Below are 26674 nucleotides of genomic sequence, written 5' to 3' on the forward strand. Positions count from 1 at the left end.
GCCAGCTCCTTATTCGTCAAACTAATCATTCCACCTTAAAAATGTTGGATGGTTGTTAACCCCTCCCCCTCAGGGCTTTTTGGACGTATTTTTTAAAGGAACATTTGTGCGGTCTGGAATATATAAATTCCCGTACAACTGTTCCTTTAAAAAATATGGCCAAAAGCACGGAGGGGGAAGGGGTAATGTTGTTTAATTTAAATGTTGTTTCCTTGAAAAAAAATAGCTGCTTGAATGTAAATCTACACCCTTGCCTCATTTAGTATACGGTTCTATGAATATGCAAATTAACCCCACCTCAACTCACCAGCTCAAAGATCCACTCATTGACGTGATTGGTTACAAGGTAGTTTGTGATGTCAGAAACACCAGCGATTTCAAACTGCGTTTTTGAGACTGTCTTTGGTTCACTGTAGTTTTAGGGAGAAAATACTCTGCAATTGTGTTGACTTATGAATTTGCACATGGTTTGTCTTAAAGCACATTAAAAACACCACATATACATACAAACAACATTTAAAAGCTTGATTTTCACCACAGTTGGACTTTAAGCTCAGATCTAATTGAATGGCCAGTTTCATCTAGGGTGACAGAGAAAAAAAATCAACACACTGGTTGAAAAAAAATCTAGCAATGTCTGACAAAAATCTGACACACTGCAATTGAATGAGCCTGGTGTGAATTCTCCATAGGGATCTGTTTTTTCGGTACAAGAGCGACATTGCATCGTACATTCGCGTCGTGCAATAGTGTTCAGTGCGACAGGCCCTAAACGTGGGAAAAAATTATAATAATAAAGTAATTTTTTAATTATAGTAAATCAAATTTAATCAATTATTTTCAAAAAAGTGTTTAAATATATTTAAGGTAAAAAACATAAATTAGTGTTTTTTCATTATGATGTTAGAGACATTTTTACCCCCACCTCAAAAAAAATAAAATATTCTAAATGGATTCAGAAATGAAAAACACTTCATCATAGATGAGGTGTTTTAATCTCTGCATAAATAATAGAAAATGAGTTCCATGTCATTGATCCTAAAACACTATATCGCAATGACCTGGCAGCCACCCAGGTTTACTTACTAGTTTGTCGTTCTACATAAAAGATGAGACATTTAGCCTTTGCCTTGAAGTGAAATATTGCATGATAATGTATGTGGTGTTGTGCTGTGTTGCCTCTTCACTCCGCTAAACTAACAAAATCTAGAAGCAAACTGTCTGTTACTGACTGTCTGCTAGAATTATACCAGACTAATAAATGACCTTTGAGAAAGCACTGAGCTTGAAAAGAAAAGGATGGAGAATATGAGGAAGAGGGAAAAGGTGTATTTGACGTTGAAGTGTGTGTGAGAGAGAGAGAGAGGGCTGGACAAAAGGGGCTGTTAGAACGAGGTGGTTAATTGTTCACTTTGGGATGGCATCTTGTCAGCAGAGATAAGTTGTCACGTTTTCCACTTGAGCTGAGACTAAACGATTGTAAAATAAGTTACGGCCGTCCTTGGGGCTGTGTGCTGATGCAGGGCGCTGGGAGCATGCTCAGTGCCAGCCTGAACACCCCCCGTCCCCTCCCCACATCAGCGCTTTCACTCGGCCTGAAATTGATGTGAACTGAATGTTATTTTATTCTGCCGCTAGTCACAGCTGTCAGTGCCGCTTATGAAAAGTGAAGCAGCCCCTCTGATAGCCTGAGCTGGAGGATCCAGCCAAACGCCAGTCAGAACTGGCCTCACACGAACACGGGTGCTCGATCATTTAAACCAGAGTAGACACCACGGAATGTTCTACACTCTAAAAAAGGCCTGTGAAAATAGGGCCCAATGTACGGTTAATTTGAAGGAATGTTCTGTATTGATTTTACACAGGGGCTTTTTCTGTATTTTGAATGGCGCATTGCATTGTGTTGTGTTTTAGGTTTAACCCTCTGCGGGTTTTAGGTAGGGTTTTTTTTTGGACCCTGGAGGTGTTTTGACAATTGCGCTTGTTTCAGTTACTTATAACATTTTCTTGGCTATAGTCTGATTTGTAAACTTAACAGATTTTCTTTTTCTACAGTTATATAAATAACTATAGAATAATATCATTCCATAGAAATATAAATATTTCTAAGTTTTTCCATAGATTTTTCTTACAGTCTGTGCATGTGTGGCAGAGTTGCATTCTGATTAAATTGAGAATCAAGATTTTTTTTGTTTAAAATAGAGATTACGATTCTGAATAGACATCTTAACAAAATAACAGGTAATTTACTAGAGGTTCTGACAAATGTTAATTGCTGCAGTCTATTTCAAATATTTAATTTGAATTATTTAAAAGAAAAATCAGTTTAAATGAATGATTCAATGACTCACTCAAAGACTTCACTTGTTTAATTTCTGGATAAATCAGCGTTTTTGAATGAATCTATTGAATGAATGATTCAATGACTCACTCAAAGACTTCACTTGTTTAATTTCTGGATAAATCAGCGTTTTTGAATGAATCTATTGAATGAATGATTCAATGACAAAATAATGATTTTTTTTCACCTTCTGGTACAACAAAGCAAAAAGGCAGTAACTACGCAGAGTGCAGAACTGAGAAAAATGACTTTAAAGTTATCCTGTCATTCAGCCTAAGTAGTTATAGGTAGATTATTGGACATGTGGCTGTTTTGTTACTTTATATTAGCTTATTCTTTGTACATATCAATCCTCATATTTAATTTGATATTTTACCCCTATTTTGCAGTTACTGTATTCTTGCTTTGTAAACTTGCTTTGTATTACTTACCAAAAACGTGGCACCATACCAAGGAAAAAGGCAGTAACTACAGATTCTCCAAAAACTATTACCATTTTTCTCCAAAACAACACACATTTGAGATAAGATGTTTTGTCACATAACAAAGGATGCCTTGAATGTCATGAAAATGATAATAACTCATTTTTTCCCAAAAATGCAGTTACTGCCTTTTTGTTTTGTAGGGCAGTGTAGACATCATTGTTTATATCCAAACTATGAACTTTTATCCCAGTAATCTGTGATAATTTGAGTTATTGTAATATACATTTTTATACTGTGTGGTTTAAAAAATGTTTCATACCATGACAACGGCTCCCTGGGTCAGCGGCAGCGCCAAAGTAGATTTAAATGTTCTGCTGTTATTGTACTTGTCAAGGTTTAATAGACAATTGAATCATTGTCATTTAGGGATAAGATCGCATGGGTGTTTGAATGGAGATCGTGCTCTTTTAACAATGAATCATGCAGCTCTAGTGTGTGGTAAAATAGGGCTGAATGTCAGTCTCTCTCTCTCTGTGTGTGCAGATACCAGTATGGGAGATTCTGTGTGCTCCAGTCCTAGCATATCCAGTACCACCAGTCCAAAGATGGATCCACCCCCATCGCCCCACGCCAACCGCAAAAAACACAGGAGGAAGAAGAGTACCAGTAACTTCAAGGTGGACGGCTTCTCTGGAACTGCAGAAGGTACTTCCTGTCTCTGTCCCACACAATCTTGTCAGATCTCTACTGAACATCTTTTGGTCTGCACATTCAGCCACGTTCCTAAGAACAGCTGTAAAGCACGGGTTCTTAAATGGTCTTTATACATTCTCCCGTATCTTTGGCTGAGCTTCTGCAGTGCCATTGATATTTTACAAGGGGAGTGTTGAGGGTGAGTTTGCTTTGTGAGAAAACATTGCACAAAAGACACGCTGAAATATTTGGATTTTAAACTCTGTTTAAACCTGGAAACAGATGGAAAATTGTCAGGTCAATAATCAAATTAACATTGGCAGGATGCCCAAATTTCAGTAGTCAGTAACAGTACCTGTGAAATTTAATAAGCAAAGACTAATTTGCATTAACACACACTATTTGACAATTTAGCAATAAGTTAATCATTATAAATAAATATTAATTAATAATTAAAATAAATACATTAAATCCATGACATGTAGCCTTTTTGTTTAAAGGAACACTCCACCGTTTTTTGAAACAGGGCTTATTCACCTTCTTTCCTACATTTAGATAGGTGGGCAAATGCATTTTTGTCTCAGTGCATGCATTGTTTTAGTTTGACAGGGTTGGCGCTAGCTTAGCTTAGCATAATGAATGGAATCCTTTGTTGCCAGCTAGCATGTCCTGAGTAAAAGTGATATAAAAAAAATTAAAAAACCACCTAATTACTTCTTGTGGCCTGCGTATTCACAACAAGTACAAATAGCGATGCAGATTAACACTAGGCGATTTCCTATGCAGATTTTGACTTGGGACTATATTAGGGGGAAGCACAGGCGAAGCACTGCTACTTGGGCGCAGAGATATCACGCCCAAGTAGCAGTGCTTCGCCTGTGCTTCCCCCTAATATAGTCCTTAAAGGGATAGTTCACTTTGAAATTAATTTTTGGTATGTTTTAGCTTACCTCAAGGGCATCCAAGATGTAGGTGTCTTTTTTTCCGCAGTAGTTTCAATTTTGATATTTTTAGGTCAAACCATTCTTGTCTGTCAGTCATATAATGCAGGTCTATGGTCATCTCAAAACACAAGCACAGAGTCCAAATTAAAACAATTCCCCGTCGTCCAAATTAAACAATTCCCCATCGTAAGTACACATTGATGGCCTAAGACACGAAACGAGTGGTTTGTGTGAGAAAACGAACAGTATTTATATCGTTTTTACCTCTTATACGCAGACATGTCCGAGTGATCTGATCTGACGTGTACGCAGACTGGTGCATAGATATATACACACACTAGATGTCGCCTTGTCTACGGCAGTTCATTGGAACGAATGTCTTTAAGGCGACATCTAGTGTATATATCTATGCACCAGTCTGCGTACACGTCAGATCAGATCACTCGGACATGTCTGCGTATAAGAGGTAAAAACGATATAAATACTGTTCGTTTTCTCACACAAACCGCTCGTTTCGTGTCTTAGGCCATCAATGTGTACTTACGATGGGGAATTGTTTAATTTGGACGACGGGGAATTGTTTTAATTTGGACTCTGTGCTTGTGTTTTGAGACCGTGACCATAGACCTGCATTATATGACTGACAGACAAGAACGGTTTGACCTAAAAATATCAAAATTGAAACTACTGCGGAAAAAAAGACACCTACATCTTGGATGCCCTTGAGGTAAGCTAAAACATACCAAAAATTTATTTCAAAGTGAACTATCCCTTTAATATATAAGTCAATATCTGCCTAGGAAATCGCCTAGTGTTAATCTGCATCGCTATTTGTACTTGTTGTGTATACGCAGGCCACAAGAAGTAATTAGGTAGGGTTTTTTTTTTTTATATATCACTTTTATTCAGGACATGCTAGCTGGCAACAAAGGATTCCATTCATTATGCTAAGCTAAGCTCACGCCGACCCTGTCAAACTAAAACAATGCATGCACTGAGACAAAAATGCATTTGCCCACCTATCTAAATGTGGGAAAGAAGGTGAATAAGCCCTATTTAAAAAAACGGTGGAGTGTTCCTTTAAGCATTGCTTGAAAACAAGTATAGACAAGTGAAAAGTAATTGATAAAATAAACACAAAAAAAACCTTTGCAAGCAATAGTACGCAGTTATTGATGTTTTTCATTTTCTTACTGTAGAGGGGTTATTAAAGCTGCTAAAGCTATCCAGACAAGAACTGTGACCGTTATTTTTCGTATTATTTTCATTTTATTATAAAATTATCTCAAGAAGTATCTCACAGAGCTATTTTAATATAAAATTGTCCTTTGGACATCATTAAGATAAATACAAGTAATTTTTTAATTTGTAAAATTGACCACATGAACTCCTTTAAATGAACTGTCAGAAATCCAGCTTTCTCTTTGAAACATTTCTTAAATCACGCTGGATAACAATATTTACTAAACATGTTGAGTTCATGCCATTTGAATACTGCTGTCATAAAAGCAAAACGGGGACAAACCAAAATTCTGAATTTCAAGTTAATTCATGTACTTTTTCATTCAAATACTCAATAAATAATAACATTCACATGCAGACAATTTGTACTTTTCATTAGAATCAAAGAAGCCTTCCCATATACCATCATGTATAAAAGCACATATGCTGCATACACTGCTGCTGTCACACACACACACACAAACGCAAGTGAGCACACACCGTCATGCAGTGAAGTTGCAGTCGAACAGATGTTTCTGAGCAGCAGATGTGTAATATGTTTCCTGCCGTCAGTATGGATCAGGCAGCTGACAGGCCTGCGTGGAGCAAGAGAAATATGCTGAGTGATTATTACAATCTCACACAGACAAGCCAGTTAAACGCCGTCTGTCACTCACACACACATAGACTCCACTCATCACTGCAGCCACCATTATGACAGTGGATATATATTTGTATTTATTTTTCTAGAATTGAAGCTTAAAGTGATTTAATTAATATTTTATTTAACTACACTTACAGTGTTGTTTGTACAAAACTTTGCTAGAGGCCTACATAGGTTTACATGTGAATTTACAAAATGATCTATCTAATTTTACCAAAAGTTACAGTAACACACTACCATTCAGCAGTTCGGGGTGAGTATGTATTTTTCTAAAGAAACTAAAATGTTTTATTCAGCAAGGATGCATTAAATTGATTGTAAATGACAGTAAAGACTTTAACATTGTTACAGGAAAAAAATCGATTTTAATGAAATGCTGTTCAGTTGAACTTTCTGTTTATCAAAGAATCCACAAAAATGTTAATCAGCAACTGTTTTCAACATCAGTAATAATAAGTGTTTAAGCACCAAATCAGCATATTAGAATGATTTCTGAATGATCATGTGACATAAGTATTTCCTGCTGAAAATTCAGCTTTGCATCACAATAATAAATTACATTATTAAATGTATTAAAATAGAAAACAGTTTTTGTAAATCATAATAATATTTTACTATAGTACTGTTTTTACTGTTTTTGATCAAATAAACACAGCCTTGGTGTGTGTAAATGCATGAAAAAGGTCACTGACAAAAATGAGAATGTGCCCCACCAACTGCTTCTGTTAGTTTCAAACATAGCAGAGGATAATTTCCAAATGGAAATCAACTGAAAATCTCATAGTAAGGCTTAAATTACTATACTGAAATATTTATAAGCAAAATTTGCATCAAAAGTGTCTAATACCAAACTTTTATTAACTTTTTAAAGAAGATTTGGATATTTAAATTAACCTTAAAAAAAATAAAGAAATTGCTAGATCACAATATTTTTATGAATCTCATGATATGCCTCGTTACATTTTCAAAATCGTATTGTGAATGTTTGTCCACACTTAATGCGAATGAGTTCTCAGTTTACTGTAAGTAGTTTATAACCTCTTGTCAGGGTGAGAATACAGTTCTGGAGTGTTATAAGGTCATCTGTATGTGTGTGTGTGAGAGAGAGAGACAGTGAGCATGTAGGAATGATGGATGAGTGTGTGTCAGCTCAGAGAGTGTGTGATTAATTAGACTGGGCTTGTGTGGGTGGCCACGGCCTCTTGAGAGCGGAGGATCAGTGCTTGTTTAAAATGTTCCCAATCAACCCTTATTGATCCTTTCCCAAAGGGGCCCAATATATTGTCAGTGAGGGAAGAGTGTGTGTATATACATCCATGTGTCATGTGCTACAGTATTTGCTTCAGAATTAAATGTACTCATTGTGTTTCTAACAGTACTATATAACATATATGTATGCATTCAGATGCTCTCAACTAGGGGTTGTGACCCATAAATGGGCCACAGGTCTGTTCAGATTGTGGACGGAACAGAAAAACAATGCCAGGTCCAAATAACAAAATGATACTGGTCTTCTAATTGTGCATAGGTAAAATGGCAAAAAATAAATATGCATCAGACAGTATTTGAGTGCAAATTCAGGTGGTTGAAGCAATTAAAATTAGACATGCTAACATGAATAGGTTTCATGACAGGTTTCAAACTATGTAAATAAAAGGAAACAAAACTGGCAAGGATATAAACTAATTACAATGATAATTTGCAGTGTGACCACAATGTGTTTTGTGCACTGAATGAGTATATTATAATTAATATTTTTATTATTAAATAAATTATTAAATTGCGTACACTACCACTCAAAAGTTTGGGGTCTGCCAAAAAAAAGAAAAAAAAAGAAACAAATTAATTATATTCAGCAATTCAGGATAAAGTCATTTATACTGTTACAAAAAATTTCAAATAAAATCAACTTTCTATTTATCAAAGAATTGCAGTTTCCACCAAAATCATTGCATTATAAGTCCAACTGTTTTCAACATTGTTAATAACAAGAAATATTTCTTGAGCACCAAAATCAGCATATTAGAATGATTTGTTGAAGGATCATGTGACACTGAAGACTAGAGTAATGGCTGCTGAAAATTCACAGGAATAAATAAGTTTAAAAATATATTAAAATAGATAACAAATATTTTAAGTTTTAATAATATTTTAGAATATTAATGCTTTGCTTTTAATTAATTTTCCTTAAATAAATATAGCCTTGGTGGACATAAGAGACTACTTCCAAAAACATTATTAAAAATCTTGCCGACTCCAAATTTTTTGAACAATATTGTCAATATGCACAATCATTTTTGTGCTTAATTCTTTCTTCTTTTTTTCCCCTTTTTATTTTTTTATTTTTTTACTGTATTGGGTTGCCATTTGATGGCCAATGTAAAACCAGTTGAGAACCACTCATCTGATGCACCATGACTCTACCATGACCTTAGCATTTGAGAGTTTTGAGAGGCCATCTGTTCCACTTAATTCTCTCTATGGTGCCACCATGTGGTCATGGAAGAGTGGAATCATGGGAAATGAGGCCCCTGATAATCCTTAGATTGTAGTAAGCATATACTTGACCATTGTTCCAAGATTATATGCAGTCTTTGATGATAAATCTCTGAACCTTACGTTTTATTTTGCAATTTATCCCATCTGGAGTTCTGTAAAAAAAAAAAAAAAAAAAACTTTTGATCAATCAATTTATTATGAGTGATTATTATGATTGATACTTCAGTGTCTAATAAAAATAATTTCTATGTCTTCCTCTTCTGTGGTGGACCACATTTAAAATTTGAAAATTGAACATTCTGAAAGAGTATTCTGGATTTGTAAGTGTTGAAACAAAGAGATCTTTCTTGTAGTTTCTGACCTGTAGGGGTCTTCTGTGAGAAATGGGGTTGCATTAATGTACCTCACTCACCCCTTCTTTATTTCTTGCCATCACTATCTTTCTTTCACTCTTTACCCATTCTCCCTCCCCTTTTCCTTTTTCCTAACCCTGGAGAGCCACTTTGTCTTGCCCTGATTCACGTTTTTTGAAAAGGTTGAACGTTGTCAGATGCCGCCCGGGCCTCTTTCCCAGCCCCCATTCGTCAGGCAGGCACTTAAGTGAAATATTATAAATAATCTACAGTATTGAAATCTTTTATCAGCTGTGTCACTTTCATTATTCAATAAGCGATTAGTAACAGTCTCCCAATTTAGCCATTAAGCACTTGTGCGTGGGGCCGGGGAGTGCTGTCACACCGCGGGCCTTCTGAGGGATAAGGCTGTCAGCTCCTCTGTTATTCATGAGCTCCACCAGCCAGGTACTGCGTCCATAGTGTTTTATATATCACACACTGTCACGGTCAGGTACTGCACTCAGTGTGTCTTATAGAACACTCACACACAAGCCGCATTTCCATCACCCTTCAAATTGCGCAAATTGAAATTGCGAATTGAAAATACGCCCAATGGAAACACAGTGGTTTTTCAGGCAATTGGAAAAAGGAATATTTCGCAAAACTGCAATGGAAACAGTTTTTGCGCATTTACAGGTCACCGGACGTAGATGGTGTACGCTATGTTTTGACAGAGAACGAGACAGTTCTTTATTAAAAACCATAAGAGACTTATGGGAATACTGGATTCTAAACCACAAAGAAATGCCACAATCAAGACCTCGAAATGAGGGAGAAACACCCAGAAATACCTCATACGTGGCCGCTCCCAAGTATAAGGGGCTTTCCTTGCCATTAATGCTTGGATAACATGCCTACGTCTCCTTCAATTAAAAATAATGGCTAGTGCGGTGGCTGGGATAAATGGAAACCTACCAACATCCGTTGGAATTCTTTATGGAATGACTTATCGCGAGAGGAGAAAAAAAAAGTTTCAGTCACATAACATCGGTTAATGGAAACGATGTCATTTCGCAATAGAAAATATCGCAAAAGTTTTGCGCAAATCTGTAATGGAAACACAGCTATACTTACATGCACTCTGATGGCAAGATGCTACTTGAACAGTGTGTTTGGCTAACATCTCATGTGACACAAAACCAGCTAAAAACATGTTTGGTTCATATTTCACTCCAAAATCAATCATATATTACTGAAAGAAGATGAACCTTATTTTAGAACCATCAAGAATGTTTGCATTGTGACATTACTTAAATATTAAAATATTTTAAATAGTTAAATATTGTCCTTCTGAATTAGCGTTATTATAATTTATTGAAAATATGTTACTGTATTGCAAAAATGTTACTTTATACATCACAGTCATTTTTGTTGTACTTTATGCTTAAGGTAATACAGTTTAATACAATATAGTTTTGCATATAATACAGTAAAAACAAAATTATTGCATTATTTACTCATCCTTGCGTCATTCCAAACTGCATGACTGCCTTTCTTCTATGAAACAACAACAAAAGAAGATATTTCTAATAATGATCTGATCATTATCTTCCATACAATTACACTTAATGAGGCTTTGAGTTTAAAAAGAATGCAAAATCACCACCAAATAATCATACCATTTGTCTATATGATTCAAAAACTATATTCCATGTCTTAACTCGCTCAAAATCTTGACATCTGCTCTAACTCTCCTTGCAGAGCAAAGCAAAATTGTTTTGAGTCTTTTTAATGATTAGATTGACCTGGATTTTCAAAACCAGCCTGAATAATTTGTTCATGAAATTGGATTGATCCAGTTCTCAAGTTCAACACACTGCTGAAGTCTTCTGGTCGCAGCAGTCACCAGCTTACTGTATTGGAGAAAATAAATGTGAATAATGACTTGTATTTGTATGGAGAAATGTAATTTAAAAGAGTTTGTAAAAATCACTATAACGTGACTGTATACAGTGGATTCATTTCTATGTTATAAAGACATCCTAAAGGTGTCTAAGTTCCTTCATCTTAGATGCTCGATGTGTTTCTGAACACACACAATCTCAAAAGTGCTGGTAGATTATCAGGTGATGTCATAGGGTCTTTCTTTAATTTTAGCTCACCTGCTCATCTTCTTTCTCTGAAACAAAGTCTTCTCACACACATTCCTCTTTCATCCCCCTACACACCCACACAAAGATCAATCCATCCCAGCATGCCGTGCATTTTTACACTCCTCGCATCCCCCCCACAGTGGGCCGCTGAAAGCTCACCACTCAAATGGCAAACTTGCTGCACGGACGATCACAGTTTATCAATTACCGCTGAGCTATAGGGCCCTAAGTGGCCCTTGTTAAGTAATTACTACGTTTGATGCGAGCAAGAGAATGCGAGAGCCTTTGAAACCGGATCAGGCAGACGGCGTGGGTTCTGCGCTGCACAGGGACAGCGGGAGGCTCATGAATGCCTTGATGGTCGCACAAAGAGAACGATACCTCAGGAAGGCGAGACGTTTTAAGAAACGGCCAGAAAGAGAAAGACATTCCAGAGGATGGCGTGGGCTCACAGGTGTCCTCAGCTGGAAACGGTCTGGCACGTGTTCGCAACGTTTAATTAAAGCATTCTGCAGGTGAACGGCTCTGTGCTATTACTCTCAGGAACAAAGTGAAGATGGTCTTATGGCTTCCTAATGGTATGGAAAAAAGGACCATTCGCCATCTCAAACTGAAAGTTGCTGTCTGTGATCAACAAAAGCCATTTTGAAGTGTCTTTTAAGACCTGCAAATGAGATAGATTCATGTTAAGAGCAGACATTCATGGAATTTATGTTATTAGAAGGCGAAGAATGGTTTGCGTGGGGGACCAAGCGTGGCACGTAGACAATAGGAGAGTCAATCTATCCTATACAGATTCTACAGTGTCTATTGTGTGGAAAATAGCTTGATACTGGGTACACGTTATTGTAGTTTTTGCTTCTGATGCTGTGCACTGGGAAGGGACTGGATGGGATAGTTTTTTTTCCAGGATTACTGTTGTGTAAAAATGTCCCCTTTGGCCTAAGGGGAAACGAGTGAGACTGCACTGAGCCGGAGTGACTTCAGGTCAGTTGTCAGCACAGCTGGGAAATGAACAGTTATTTAAAGAGTCGAGACTAGACCTGTGTTAATACAGACAGTGAACTGAAAATGAAATGACTTAAACAGCATTTTGCATAGAGCAGTGATTTTTGTGTAATTTGTTTTCTTTAAGGGTGTTTCTTCTATGGACACACTTATGTCCCATGGGTTGAATTTTATTTATGAAAAATATCAGATTTCAGCTTTTTCATTGTTGTGTGAAGGTCACAATAAAAACATTTTTTACCATGACTTTTACTTCTCAAATGCTTTTTAGATTTTTGATTTGCCCTTGTCATAGATCCAATCTTAAAAATGAAATTTCATCATCTTATAAATGCAACCTAAAAAATGTACATTTAAATAAAGGTTGAAATAAACACATTTAAAAAAAAAAAATCTGTCACACAGTAATTTCCACCACACTGAACTTGTTTATTAAAATAAACTCTACTTTACCAAGAAGATGACTTTGTCAGTAAAAATACTTAAAAAGAAAAAGTAAATATCACGTGAATCAAAGATTTTTGTGAATATTTCCAATCAGGCTATCATTTTGACAAAATTTTTTACAACACCATTGTTTCTGTAACAGAATGCTGTTAAACCCAATACATCATTTGGTGTGGTGAAATTGCACAGTGGTGGGACATTAAGAAGAATTTGAAAGAGAATTATGTGATATATTTGTATACTGTTGGACATTGTTATTTGTAGAAATTAAACACAGGGCCAAAAGTGCCATAGTTGACGAAACACCCTTTATTCCACAGTTATGAAATGAACAGATTGATCTTTATTTTTCATTTAGACACTTTGCATGATAACATGGACATAACCTGTTTTGTCTTGCAGTTTTCCACTCAAGCAGAGCATTATTATGCATTTTTTTTAAACTAATGCAATGTGTTTTCAACCCTGCTTCATACCCAATGACTTCATTAGCTAACTTAAAATTTCTATATCATTCTCATTTGAAGGAATATCTGCACTTTTGCCTGCTGACTGAAGTCCATCCTTTGTTTTCAACCCTGATTTTCTCTGTAAATTGTATTTCATTGCTTTGACATTTCCTGTTTATTTCCCAAATATATTTTTGGCTGTTCCACTTTCTCCACTCCTATCATTTCCCTTTTCGTCTTTTTTTTTTCTTTCTCTCCGCTTATTCCTGTGCCTGCCGTCGGATGCAGCCAAACTTAGGGCATGGAAACTAATTCGCGTCAGTAGTCTTCGCAACATTTACAGCAGTGCCTCCAACGTTGAAGGTAACTAGCTCCAGAAAACAAAGTGAGGGGGAAGTCATTGTACCCCTGTTTTTTAGACAAGCCCCTCACACATACGGTGAGACCCTGTGATTATGCTTTATCCTTCAGTCCTCCCCGATGTACTGTTAACCCCTGAAACACTCCCTGCACGGCAGTTACGGTTCTTAGAGCATGTAACAATTGTAAAAGGTATGCTTTGCTTCCGTGATCGTGTTTGTATGTGTTAGTGTCGTGTTTGAGTTTTAATTATTAAGTGATGGTAAATTGGATGATGTAATTTGGTGATATTGAACACATTGTGGGAGGGCACATATAAGATTTGGCTCCTCCTCTTTGCACGCCCCCTTTCCCATGACTCCGCCCCTCCTCTGCTTTATTTATTTGTTCACATTTTTTCCTGGATGTGAATAACTCCTGTAATATGTGCCAGGTTATTAATACTGGATGCTTGAAAGGAGAGGGGATAATATGGGAATTAATGACCTGTGTCACAAAGCAATACTGTGTGCTTTGACATTTCGCTCGGTTAATTTGTGTTTCCAAGCATTCAACTCTTCCACTGTACCCCCAAGCACTGCCGTCTGGGCCGTGTGGAGGTAACACCCCCACCCTAGCCTGCCTCATTTCTGTGCATGCTGCATCTTTTGCTCTCTGAGTTGATTGTGTGCCGTTTGTTGGTAAAGGTTGCCTGTGTCAGAGTTCACAAATTTCCTTGCCTCTGCAATATGCCTGAACATCAAACCACAAGAATAGAAAAGTGCATGAATGATTGGATACTTTCGGTCTAAATTGCACTGAAAGTAATTATCGTCATATTAGTAGCTTGTGGAATATGGAGATCAGTACCAGGCACCAGATGAATGATAGCTGCCCCATTTTGAAGTTTAAGGGCGAAATAGAGGGGAGGGGTGGTTGCCTGATGCCCTGTCAGCTCAGTTTTTGTATTACACAATTGTTTTCTTATTAATTGTGTGCTAAGGGGAGGAGGCGGAGCCAATCTTCATATTTGCCTCTGAATATCATCTTTCTGCATTGTTGCTTTTCATAATTGTCAAATACCGCCCTCTCCCCAACAGCACTGCAATTTAATTAGGGTGAGAACATTGCTGCTGACCCCAGAGGGCCCGGTGCCTTTGAAGGGTGGGTCCAATCTAGGCTGGGATGCTCCAGTGATCCCACCAACCCCCAAACCTTGCAAATTTTAATAATAAAAAAAAAAACTTAAACTGAATAAATAATAGGCCCAGACTCCCCAGCCACTTTTTGTTGATGTTTTGAGTTTGACTTTTGCTGTAAATGAGCAAATTATCTAATGTATGCTTGTTCTTTTGATCCAGAACAGGAAAGATCTCTTTCCTTCCCTTTTCTAAGTTTGGAGAGTGGAGAGGTTTAAGCATTCTGTCTACCAAGCATGTCTTTCTGTAAGGGAGGAATTTGGGGATTTAAACACAAGGCTCTTTTAAAGCAGTGAGGGTGGCTCATGGCCCTGCGGGACCTTTAATATGACTTGTATGATAGGAGTTCAATTAGGCCTGTGATTGACTGAAGGAGAGGAAATGGTGTGACTGCACAGATTTCCTGCTGATTAAACTTGTGAAATGGCCTCACAGGGAGATGATTTGAAAAGCTGTCTCAGAACATAGTATAGCCAGAAGAGAAGCCTCATAGACAAATTGGTTTGAATGCTTATTTATGAAAAGTAGTATAGGTCGACCGATAGTGGATTTTACTGATACCGATATTTAGGTTTGACCATACGTGCTGATAACCGATTAATCAACCGATATTTTTAAAATGGATACTGGATTTAAAAAACATAACACTCCAAGTAAACCAGTGCTGAACTGAAATGTGCTAAATGAAATAAATATCTAAATATGAATATATTAAAATGAGAAGTTTTACAGAACGAATTCTACAGAAAATAATTTAAACATTAAAATATTACAGGTTTCTTTAGCTATAAGATAGAAACATACGTAAATTTCATAGGTAACACGTTGCAAGTCCCATTTGTTAACAAGGATGTATTAGCTAGCTTTCATGAACTATGTATTATGGAATATAATTTTTTTTACAGCATGCATTACTATTTGAGCAATACAATTGTACCTTGATCATTCATGTTAGTTCATAGTACATTAACTAAGGTTAACAGATAAAATAAAAATTAAAACTCAATTTAAAATGTATTAGTAAATGTTGAAATTAACAAACTAACAATGGATGTAATCCATTACAACATGTAATACTACAACATGTATTAACCTTAGTTAATGCTAAAAATGTAATCGTATTGTAAAGTGTTACCATTTCATATAAATCCAAAGAATCTGCTATGCTTAAAGATGGCCATCTTTAAATATCTGCAAAGACTAGAGCATTAAAATTGCATAAATGTATATTACATGTATAGTCTCTCAATTTATTTGCTTCTAGATTAGAACACTTGATGATTGTCTAATCAAAATAACTATGTATTGTAGTGATAAAAAATAATTAAATCGAATGCGTTTCTGATTTGTTTGTTTCTGTCGGCTACATGAACATATCAATGTTGAGAAAGCAATCACGTCACTAGCTTTAAATATGCAGCTTCGCCGGCTAATGAATGCATAAAAGTGACCAGCTGGATATAATCGGTATAACGATAACGATAGTTCCACCAATCAACTATTGGTACCGATATATCGGTGAAACTGATATACAAACAAAATGACAACTGTTGCACCATTTTACCGTTTCTGTATTTTAAAATGAGCAGCACGTCAAAACAACGGAGCAGTTCGCGCCACAGGCACTCAGGGTCGTTTATGGTAATGATCTTTCAGCACTATATCCTCTGATACTTCTATCTAGAGCAAAACGTGCTTCGTTCAAGCCTTTTTTGTTTCATGTGCGTTGCTTCTCTCTCCTGCTGAAGACACTACAGCGCTACAAGAGCTTCAGATAGCACACTTATTTTAACAACAGTAGAGAAAACTAGATTCATAAAACACTGCAGAAAATGAGAATGCAGCAAATAAAACTATTTTGATCTGTCATGACTCCGACCATTTAAACAAGTTTTTTGGAAAGACTTTTTTTCCCCATCTATATTATGCATTATTATGTTATGAGCATTTCAGAATAAATTATATTATAATTGGAAAAATTATTTATAGACAACTAAAACCTTGAAATAACTAGTTAAATTTGTTTTCTGTTCATGATGAGGGCATTTTGATTATGTACTTTGTTTGTTTATAGTAGATACTTATTTTAAGAAAATAAAAAAAATTGTCCAGACTTGAAGAGGAAAACCCTGAACCCCCACACAGTAGCTTCTTAGAAACCACTGCTTTGACTCTGAGGCCCAACATACTCATCTTTGATGACCATTTTGACTGTTTAGGTTTTTGTTGTTGTTTTTTACAAGTTACTAGTGCTGCCCAGATGGAAATTTATCCAAAAAAGTATTGTCCGGACCTCTGCTGGGAAGGAAATATAGAGACCGGACCTCTTGGAACTTTAATTGAATATCCCTGATAGAGCCTTTAAAGCAGCAGATACCTGCAGCCCACCTCAACATAAACAGAATATTATCTATTGATGTGGACTCTAATATAACATGCCTTTATCGTTATTTCCTGTCTTTTGTTATTCTCATTTTTGTGCGTATCGTCTCTTTAATTTGAGCTTCATGCACACAGTCCCTTGTCACTGATGATACTTTCATCTTCAGACAGGAAGAGGCTATATAAGCTATCTTTCTTTCAAAGATACAATGTTTAGGTAGTGACTCCAACTGAATCCCAACGTTAGCCAATCAGTTATTCTAGGCATTTTTGTGTAAAAAGCATCATGAGTTCATGAGTATGCCATCTGAGGCTGAAATTAGTTTGTCTGTCAGGGATACCAGCCATCCGTGAGGGATTAGATTGTTCGTAGTATTCTAGAATACAGAGTTGTCAGGTTGTTTCCTGTTCTCATTGGCCTGCAGATGCTATGGAGTGCATGGGTCTTTCCACTTCAAATGGCATTTTGGCCTTAGGGATGCCTGTGTGCGTGTGTGTGTGGAGGGGTATTACTTCCCTGATTACTTCTTCATTATGTAATTGCCCACTCCAGAGTAAATTATAAACAGAATGTGTAAAGTGTGTGATCTCTTACTGGCTCAGATCGTGTTTCGGGGGAGCGGGGGTGGTGGTCCCCTTTGATTGTGACACACCAACACATCTCATCAATGCAGGTTCTCTGTTCAAGCCATCTGCTAGCCCCTTCCATTGCTGTCCCATCTGATCACCCAGTCAATGGCCTTTTGTTCCTAACACTTTCCAAATGTTGACCCTCAGTGCCGCTAAATAACCTCCCTCCATTTCTCTGTACTCAAACTCTTGAGATAAACTCCTGAAAAGGGGGCTCTCACTCTATCTTTCTCACTCACTCACTCACTCACTCACTCACTCACTCTCACACACACAGATTTTCCTAATTGTCTCGTGATTGGCCCATTAACCTAACCAGGGCCCTGGATAGCAGATCCATATGTCACTTTGCCTAGGGAGTGTTGTGGACAGGACCAGCAGCACGGTTGGAAAGATCGTGATGCTGGTCTGGTCTGTAATTAGTGGCATATCCTGACCAGGGTCGCGGGGCAAGCCCTCCAGGTCAGGGGTTGTAGAGTGTGTCCTGCAGCTAACAGGTGCTCCACAGGGGCGAGAATCCTTCCTGGTGACTTTTATCCAAGAACAGTACAACCAAAGTGTTTGAGTTAAGCAGTCATATAATGTCTTCTTAAGCTGCACTCAGAAAACATCACATTTATAAAATGTTCATAAGTTTCTTTAAAACAAACAAAAATGACAAAAATATTACAAAATGACATGCATCACTTTAATAAACATTCTGTTTCTCTGCTGTTGTAGCTGTTGATTAGTAATCATCCTGTTTTCTCCCATCTGGTCTAGAACAAGAGGACAACTTTGAGTTCATCATTGTTTCTCTGACGGGACAGACTTGGAATTTTGAGGCAACATCCTATGAGGAGCGGGACGCATGGGTTCAGGCCATTGAGAGCCAGATCCTGGCGAGCTTGCAGTCCTGCGAGAGCAGCAAACAGAAGGTAGAAAACCGATTCAAAGCTCTAAAACAGTGTTTCACTTGAATACACCCCTTCAATGAGGGGAGTGTTTTCAATTTCTGAATAAAAATGAAATTGTAATTAATTGGGGGCATAATGTAAGCCTCATTACATCATTTGATTTTTAAAAAGTATAAAAAAATGTATATAAAAAAAGCCTCACTGCTTCTTAATAAATAAAAAACACCTGTTTTCCAACAAAGTAATGTGATACAAATGTGTGTATCTTGTATTGGAGCAGTTCAAATTTGTGCTTTTGAGTAAAATTTTCTCATTCTGACCACTGTTTGTTCAACATGGCACCTCATGGCAAAGAACTCTAAGGATTTGAGAATTAGAATTGTTGTTCTTCACAAAGTTGACCTAGGCTATAAGAAGATTGGTAACACCCTGAAACTTAGTTACAGTACAGGCCAGGGTCATACAGAGGTTTTCCAAGACGGGTTCCACTCGGAACAAGCCTCACAAGGGTCAAGAGTCCTCGTACTGTGCGTAAGGTGCAAAAGGCTTCAAAAAACAGACGCATGAGTGCTGCCAGCATTGCTTTAGAGGTTGCAGAAGCGGAAGGTCATCCTGCAGCTCCATGATGTCATTATGGTGGAGTGGAATAGGATCCCAGCAACAACCTGTGCAGCTCTGGTGAATTCCATGCTAGATAACAATGGTGCTCACACAAAATATTGACACTTTGGACACAGTTTTGACATGTTCACTTAGTGTGTACTCACTTTTGTCGCCAGCTATTTTGGCAATAATGGCTGTGTGTATGTGTATATATATATATAGATCCCCTACAACCATCTTGGACCCCAGTTTTAAAGGATTGTTGTCAATGTTAATGGCTGACATCCTTTCTTGTCAAAGAGTTGGTGTTTTATCAAGTGCATAAGATAATTAAAATGCTCCACCTTCTTGTTACATGGCTGTGTGTATGTATATATGTGTATGTATATAGTAATTACAATTTCTAAACATGGGCATGAATGTGTAATATATATTTATATATTTATATATTTATATATATATATATATATATATATATATATATATATATATATATATATATATATATATATATATATATATATTCACATTCATGCCCATGTTTAGAAATTGTAATTACTTTCATTCTAATATTACCCTCCTGCAGTATTACATGCCAGTTTCATAGCTACAATTTTAACTCTCAACCCACTGTGTTTATGCCTCAGGCCAGGGCAAATTGCATTTCCCTGGACCTTCTACAGAGTGCCTCTATTCTTTTTATTTAGCTCCGCTTGTTTCCCCACTTTGGAATCTCATTTCAGCATAAAATGCTGGGTGTTTCCAATGTTGCTGTGTAGTCAGAATTGTCTAATGATGCTTTATAATATGCTTCATGAGAGTCATTACCTTTGAAACAAACTTTAACTTACTTATGTGCCCGTAGTCTCGTCTGAGCAGCCAATCAGAGGCCATCGCACTGCAGTCTGTCAGGAACATGAGAGGAAACACACGCTGTGTGGATTGTGAAGCTCAGAGTGAGTTTTGACCTGAATAAATATGTTATAATCTGAGATCTGTGTTTACATTTCGTATTATGTACTGATCATTATATATTGGTCTGGCTAAATGATTCAACAAACAGAATGATCCTTCTATATGGACAAATTAGGGTTATATATGCCATATATACATGGTTATGCCGTGTATATATCTATATATATAAACTTATGGACTGTTTCATTTTTTCTGTCTGGCTTTTTTGGCTTTTTCAGATCCTGATTGGGCCAGTCTGAACCTAGGGGCTTTGATCTGTATAGAATGTTCAGGCATTCATCGGAACCTGGGTACTCACCTGTCCCGTGTTCGCTCTTTGGACCTGGACGAGTGGCCCCTGGAGCTCATCAAGGTCATGTCTGCCATCGGCAATGAGCTGGCTAATAGTGTGTGGGAGGCCAATGCTCAAGGACGCCTAAAGCCTGCTCCTGATGCCAGCAGGTACACATTTACATTATTTCCTCTTTCTATCTGTTTGATATTTTTACATAACCAATCATTTCACTTTGTGGGTGTAACATCTATCATTATTTCCACTTAATGTAAACAAGGTGCTGATTATATTTTCCTACTTTATATTTTCTATATACTATATAGTATACAAAAAAATTTACCGCAATGGAGTAGTATGTATGAATACATAGTATTCAAAAAACGGTACTCAAAAAGTACACGGATAACCTTCTACTTCCACCGAGATTCTGCAGTGCGCATTCGATGGAAACTTTAATATCTCATGGTCATCCCATTAATAACCAATGGTGGTGAAGCTATGCAACTGATGCCGTAGGTCACATGACAGTGACAATCTGCCTTTATAGCATATGTGTGTGGAGTTCTTTGGAAAAACCTAAAATCAGATTTTTCCTTTTCCTTGCTCTTCCATCTTTAGCAGCGTAATTATCGGCAGAGAGGCTTTAGTCCCACCAGCCATCATAACAAATTAGTGCTGACTGCTGGCCGCCAAAATATCGACTTCCCATTCCACGCCGGCCTCATTAGTCACCTGAAGCACCTTTTAATTACTCCCCTCCTCTCTGAAAATCTTTCGATATGGATCCGCCATTTTCTGCCGTCCGTTGTCGATGTGCTAATGCGATTATAGTTCCTCATGTAGCTGTTTATTTATGTATGTTGAAGGCATGTGGCCCCCTGAGTGGGAAGAGGAGATTAAAGAGAGGGTCAATATTATCTCAATTAACCTCAGTCACTGGACACAGTCATCTCTCTACTCACCCTCAATACTCCTGCTGAAATAGACAGAGTGTAATCAAGTGTGATTCCCTCATGTTTTTGACTGGACCTGGCTTTTACTTAGTGACATTGAAAGTTGATGTGAAATATATTTGTAGGCTAAGCTGACAAGATTCATCTGAAGTAAAAACATGCATTTTACGGTACATCAAGAATATTAAGAATATAGTAGTTGACAATGGGGGTCCTTGTTTTTTTGTTACCTGAGATAATCCTGTAATCCAATTAATTTACTTGAAATAGGCCGCTAAATAATTTCTTAAAGGGATACTTCAGGATTTAGCATTAAGCTTTGTATTAGTAGAAAACCTGAAGTATTTTCGAATTACCGTGCTTTCCAGCCTCATATACCCCTGAGACGAGAGATTTATGTATTTTTTGTCTGGAAAAAATCCTCAGATGACGCAAAAATTGACATTTTGCGTCATCTGAGGATTTTTTGGCCAGAGGCTAAAGACTACAGCCAGTAGGAGGGGCTGTCCCGCATGTTTTCAACCCGCCCATAGAGGGTGGGATCTCACTCACAGAATGTACAAATAGTGTCAGACATCTTTCTTTGGAAGCTAAGCTAGCAGGCTCTTGTTCTGTGGAGAAAGCTGAGTAGTAGGGGTTACCATACTCTTTTCCCCGGACAATCCCGGACGGGATTCGGCTTTTGCTTTCTGCGGTCGCCATTCATTGTTTACATGCACACCTTTTGTTTCAGTCTAACTGAATTCATTCCGATTGGTGAATCTGAATGTAGTGTTTACATGAACGCTAAACAAGTGATCGGTTGATGTGCGTTTTAACATTGCTAAGAAAATTCCCGCTCCTCCGTGAGAGATAGCCTACTAGACCGGTGTGCATAGTTCGAATTACAGGAGGTACTGGGGGGTACTATACCCCCCAATGATGACCCTGTACCCCCCAAAGGGACAGAAATATCAGTTTTGGGGGGGTCAGATAATTTTTCTGATATTGTGAAAAAATATAATTACAGTTACAATACAAGTCAACTCCTATTTTCACTGTAGGAACATTTTAATGTAAAGCGATTTCAGACACCCCTATTGTGGACCGTACCATTTTTAACCACCGTGGCTAGAAGCAACGGAGATAGAGAACGACTTCAACTTCTCAAGCAAGTGTCAACGTTGAATGACAAAACGCTAGTTTCATAAAGTATCATTCTTTTCAACATTCCTTATTTGTATATTCAAAAATATTTAAAATAATCTAATTTAATACAGTTATAATTTTAAATGTAAATTATTTAATTTTATTGTTAACAGCCTAGTGTCTAATTATTTTAATTTAATATATTTATCAAATTTAAGAATTTGAAATGAAAGATGGAGCATACATTTAATAAAATTAGGGGAAAATGCCCTTTATAAAGGTACAAAAAATTATTCTGAGTGTTTTCAAACAGTGATGTAATGAAACATTGACAATTTAAGCTTGAAGGGAGTAAAGCCTCTGTTTAGGCTATTAAGGAAATGTAATTTTGCCAAAAGAAGAACTTTTTTATTTTAAATAAATGTTCATTTTAAATCAGCCTACTTCAGTGTGATATGTATTATCATTTGTTATATTATCATGCTTAACACTAAGAATTTGAATAATTGTAATGTGATGATCAGATGCAGATATCTAAATATAGGCGGTTTGTGGGTGGATTATTTATTTTTAATAGTGGATTCGGGTGACTCAAAGTGCACCAGATTAATGAATTTATCTTTAAAATGTACAAAACTTTCTTCCGGGGGGGCATGCCCCCAGACCCCCCTAGAGATACCAAGCTCCACCCACAAAATAATGTGGGAAACACATTAGGCTATATGATGATCTACAAAAAAATACACATTTACTTATCTTATTATTAAAATACATTATTATGATTTTACCACCTCCGCCTCATTTTGAGCCAGGAAAAACCCTGAAATAGGCAATAGGCTTCTTGGAAAGGTATTACTTTTACTAGTAATTAGAATGGTATTTCAGTGCACTTAACTTAACTTTTTTGGGAGTTGATCAAAACAGTTCTCTTTTGGATATATAATAACAATGAGATATTCTTTAGCCTACTGATTATCAGTTTGTCACATGTTTAGACCTTGTAGGCTATGTGTGTTGCACAACACATGTTGCACTTGGCGATCACGGTGGGGATTGATATGGTAGTGGACCATGATGGTCATAGAAGAAGTGAAGGAGCAGTACCCCCCCAATTATGGTGGGGTAATTCGCACTCTGCCGGTGCGTCTTACACGCTCATCAGTAATCACGCCACCGGCCTCGCACCGTTCTCCTGCGCCCCTCAGTCTCGTCCTGCTCGCCACAGTAAACATAATGAATGGCGACTGTAGAACGCAAAAGCCGATTCCCGGACATTTTGGGCGATCTCGAAATCCCGGGCAAACTCGTCACGGAGACTTACTAGTAGCCTAGCCTTGTTGTTTTCAACTGCGCTCTCTTACCGGTAGGCGTGGCTTGGGAGTGGCCTCCTAGGGCAGCGAAGCAAGTGCATTCTGGGAGTTGTTGTCTTTCATCCACATAAGCCAAAAATACATTTTCTGGCTTTTCTCAGTCTAGAAAGCTCCAAATTCAAAAATAATTTCACATTTCTTCTACATAAATGACCTATTTTAGAGGTGAAGTATCCCTTTAATTCCACGAGATGTGTGCAATTAATCGCGATTAAAACATAATTATTTTGACAGCCCTGCTCCCACTTTATATTAAAGTCCCCATGAAATCAAAATGAACGTTTTTTGGCTTTTAGTATAAATGTATTAACCCTAACCCTATTAACTAACTCTAACCCTAAAAAAAAAAATTTGAGTGAATGTTAAGACATTTGGTAACAAAACAGAATTTTATTAAGTTTAGTGACAGTGAAGTTAGTGAAGTTAAGTTTATTTCATTGCAATAGTAACCTGCTCTGTCTTATCTGTCGGTGTCAGTGTCCTCTTTGCTTCGTGATTTTTCTCTGCGTGAGAAAATGGATGTGTGGCGTGAGAGCGTGTAAAAAGTGACAATTGCGCGAGTCTCACTGTGAATTTGTGAGAGTTGGCAGCCCTGCAGATTCAGTTTGTAAATGTTCGCAAGACTGTAGGTTGTTTTTTGGCGGGTGTGCTTGTGCTGCCACGGTCTTGTTCATTTGCTGTGTTGTTTGTGTATCTCTATGGCAAACACGTGGGGAGAGGGCTGAGCCCGTTCGGAACTACGGGAGCCCAGAGGGAAGCGTCGCCGGATGTTAAAGAGAAAAATTATTTTCATTCAAATAAATCGACATAAACTACACATACGAGTTAATCGATAAAATCTACACAAACTACACTTACTCAGCATAATTATGTTCACTGTTTTGCTTTAATAACAGTTGCATCTTAAATCTAAAAGGGGAGTCTATTAGACTGTGGCTGTCATAAGCTATCAAATGCGGCTTTGCTGAGCTCAACAGCTCTGTCCAAGCTGTGATATAAACTAAACGCTATTGGCTATTTCAAAAAGGGGTGGGGCTGTTGAATATGTCCTGTTTTCCTGTTTCAGTGGATATTACGTCAACACATTGAATAATGCTGCACGTTTCAAGGCACTTCAGTGGACCTTTAAGTGTCTTTAACTACTATGTACTAATTGCACTTATTGTGTACAAACATGTTTTTACATTGTACTTATATTATTATAATTACCTGCATGTAATTATATCTGTTATAATTTCTGTATTTACAGCTATAATTACACTGTTGACTCTACCCACCCTGAAACCTACACATACCACTTAACCTGTCCCTAACCTTATACCCATATCTAGGGATCGACCGATATGGATTTTTTAGTGCCGATGCCGATACCGATTTTTTTTCATCAGCCTTAGCCGATGACCGATACGGGCTGCCGATTTTCTTGAGCCGATTTTTGGAGCCGATACTGCTTTTGCTCCCTCAATTTACATCATAAAAATGACACAATGATCATGATGATAACAAATGTTGCAAGTCTCAATTTAAAAGAGGATCATTTATTGAACTTAAAAAAATATATATTTAACAAATAGTAAAAACAGGTGAGGTAGAACAAGTAAAAAAAGAGTTCAGTGCTGAAAATACTTAAAATAATTATTTAAGCATAATTAAAAATGAGCAAAAGGTACATTTGTTACTGTATTATTTATTAATCTTTGTTAATCTTAGTTAATAAATTCAGCTGTTCATGTTATTCACAGTGCATTAGGCTAACTAATGTTAACAAATACAACTTTTGATTTCAATAAGGCTACTATAAATGGTTAAATTAACATTATCAAAGATTAGCAAATGCTGTAGAAGTGCAGTTTATTAATAGTTAGGCCTAATGTTAACTAATGAAGTTAACTAGAGTTTAATAAACTGAACTTTATTATAAAGTGTTACTGATTTGTTATACACCGATTCAGACGTCTGGTGAGTTCAGTGTTGGATAGATCAGTTGTTATAATGTATTGCCATACATTAAATAGAATCGGTTTAAAGGAGTCATTAGTGCGTGAATCAGAGGTTTCATTAGCGGACGTGTACGTGTTTGTGTGATTATCCCAGCAGTTTAGGACATCGCACAAGATTTGTGTCAACACAGAAAACATTTCATCACTGGATAGGTTTTTGGGTTTATTGAAAGTGTGGTTTGTGTCAGCTGAATGTGCGGAACGTACGCTTTTCAGAGAAGATAAGGAAACGTTTTTTTTTTTTAGCACAAATCACATCCAGCGGTAATTCAGGAAAGAAATGTCCCAATCCTCCACATGAAACTTCGCTCTTCCGACCTTTTACCATCATGTCAATTCTCAATTGATTTTGATTAATATGCGCGAGGGAGGGAGAGCAAGACAGTTTGAAGACGGTGTGAGTGTGCGCGCGCGCGGCCAGAGGAGGAGCGCGCTCTCTCTCTCTGCTCGTTCTTTCAGCGACATGCGACCTGTCACAAGCGCAGTTTTCAGTCATCAACATCACTCAGTGATCAAATAAGGCTTTGGCGGGATAAAAATTCGCTTTGGCGACCGCAAAAAACGCAATATGTGGCGGCCGGTGTTGATTCTGTGGCGCACTTCCACGAATTAGTCTATGTGTGGGAAACTGACTGGAGACACACACACCACACGCGTCCAAACCTCTGCCAGGTGGTCGCTGAATAAAACTCCCACAAATACCACGGAACAACGTCGGCATTACTTAATCCTATGACCAGTGTTCG

At 37.3% G+C, this 26674-nt stretch overlaps 1 protein-coding gene across 4 annotated transcripts in view; it reads left to right on the forward strand.

The window, feature by feature from the left end:
• Positions 1–26674, forward strand: part of agap1 (ArfGAP with GTPase domain, ankyrin repeat and PH domain 1) — a 217092-nt gene that overhangs the window by 163171 nt on the left and 27247 nt on the right. For all 4 annotated transcript variants that reach the window (XM_082136709.1, XM_082136710.1, XM_082136707.1 and 1 more), the window contains 4 exons: positions 3310–3471; positions 18492–18646; positions 20094–20184; positions 20422–20644. In XM_082136709.1, coding sequence (XP_081992835.1) covers positions 3310–3471; positions 18492–18646; positions 20094–20184; positions 20422–20644 — 631 coding nt within the window. The remainder of the gene's footprint in view (positions 1–3309; positions 3472–18491; positions 18647–20093; positions 20185–20421; positions 20645–26674) is intronic.

This window comes from Leuciscus leuciscus, assembly GCF_965113295.1.
Source record: "Leuciscus leuciscus genome assembly, chromosome: 14".
NCBI lineage: Eukaryota > Metazoa > Chordata > Actinopteri > Cypriniformes > Leuciscidae > Leuciscus > Leuciscus leuciscus.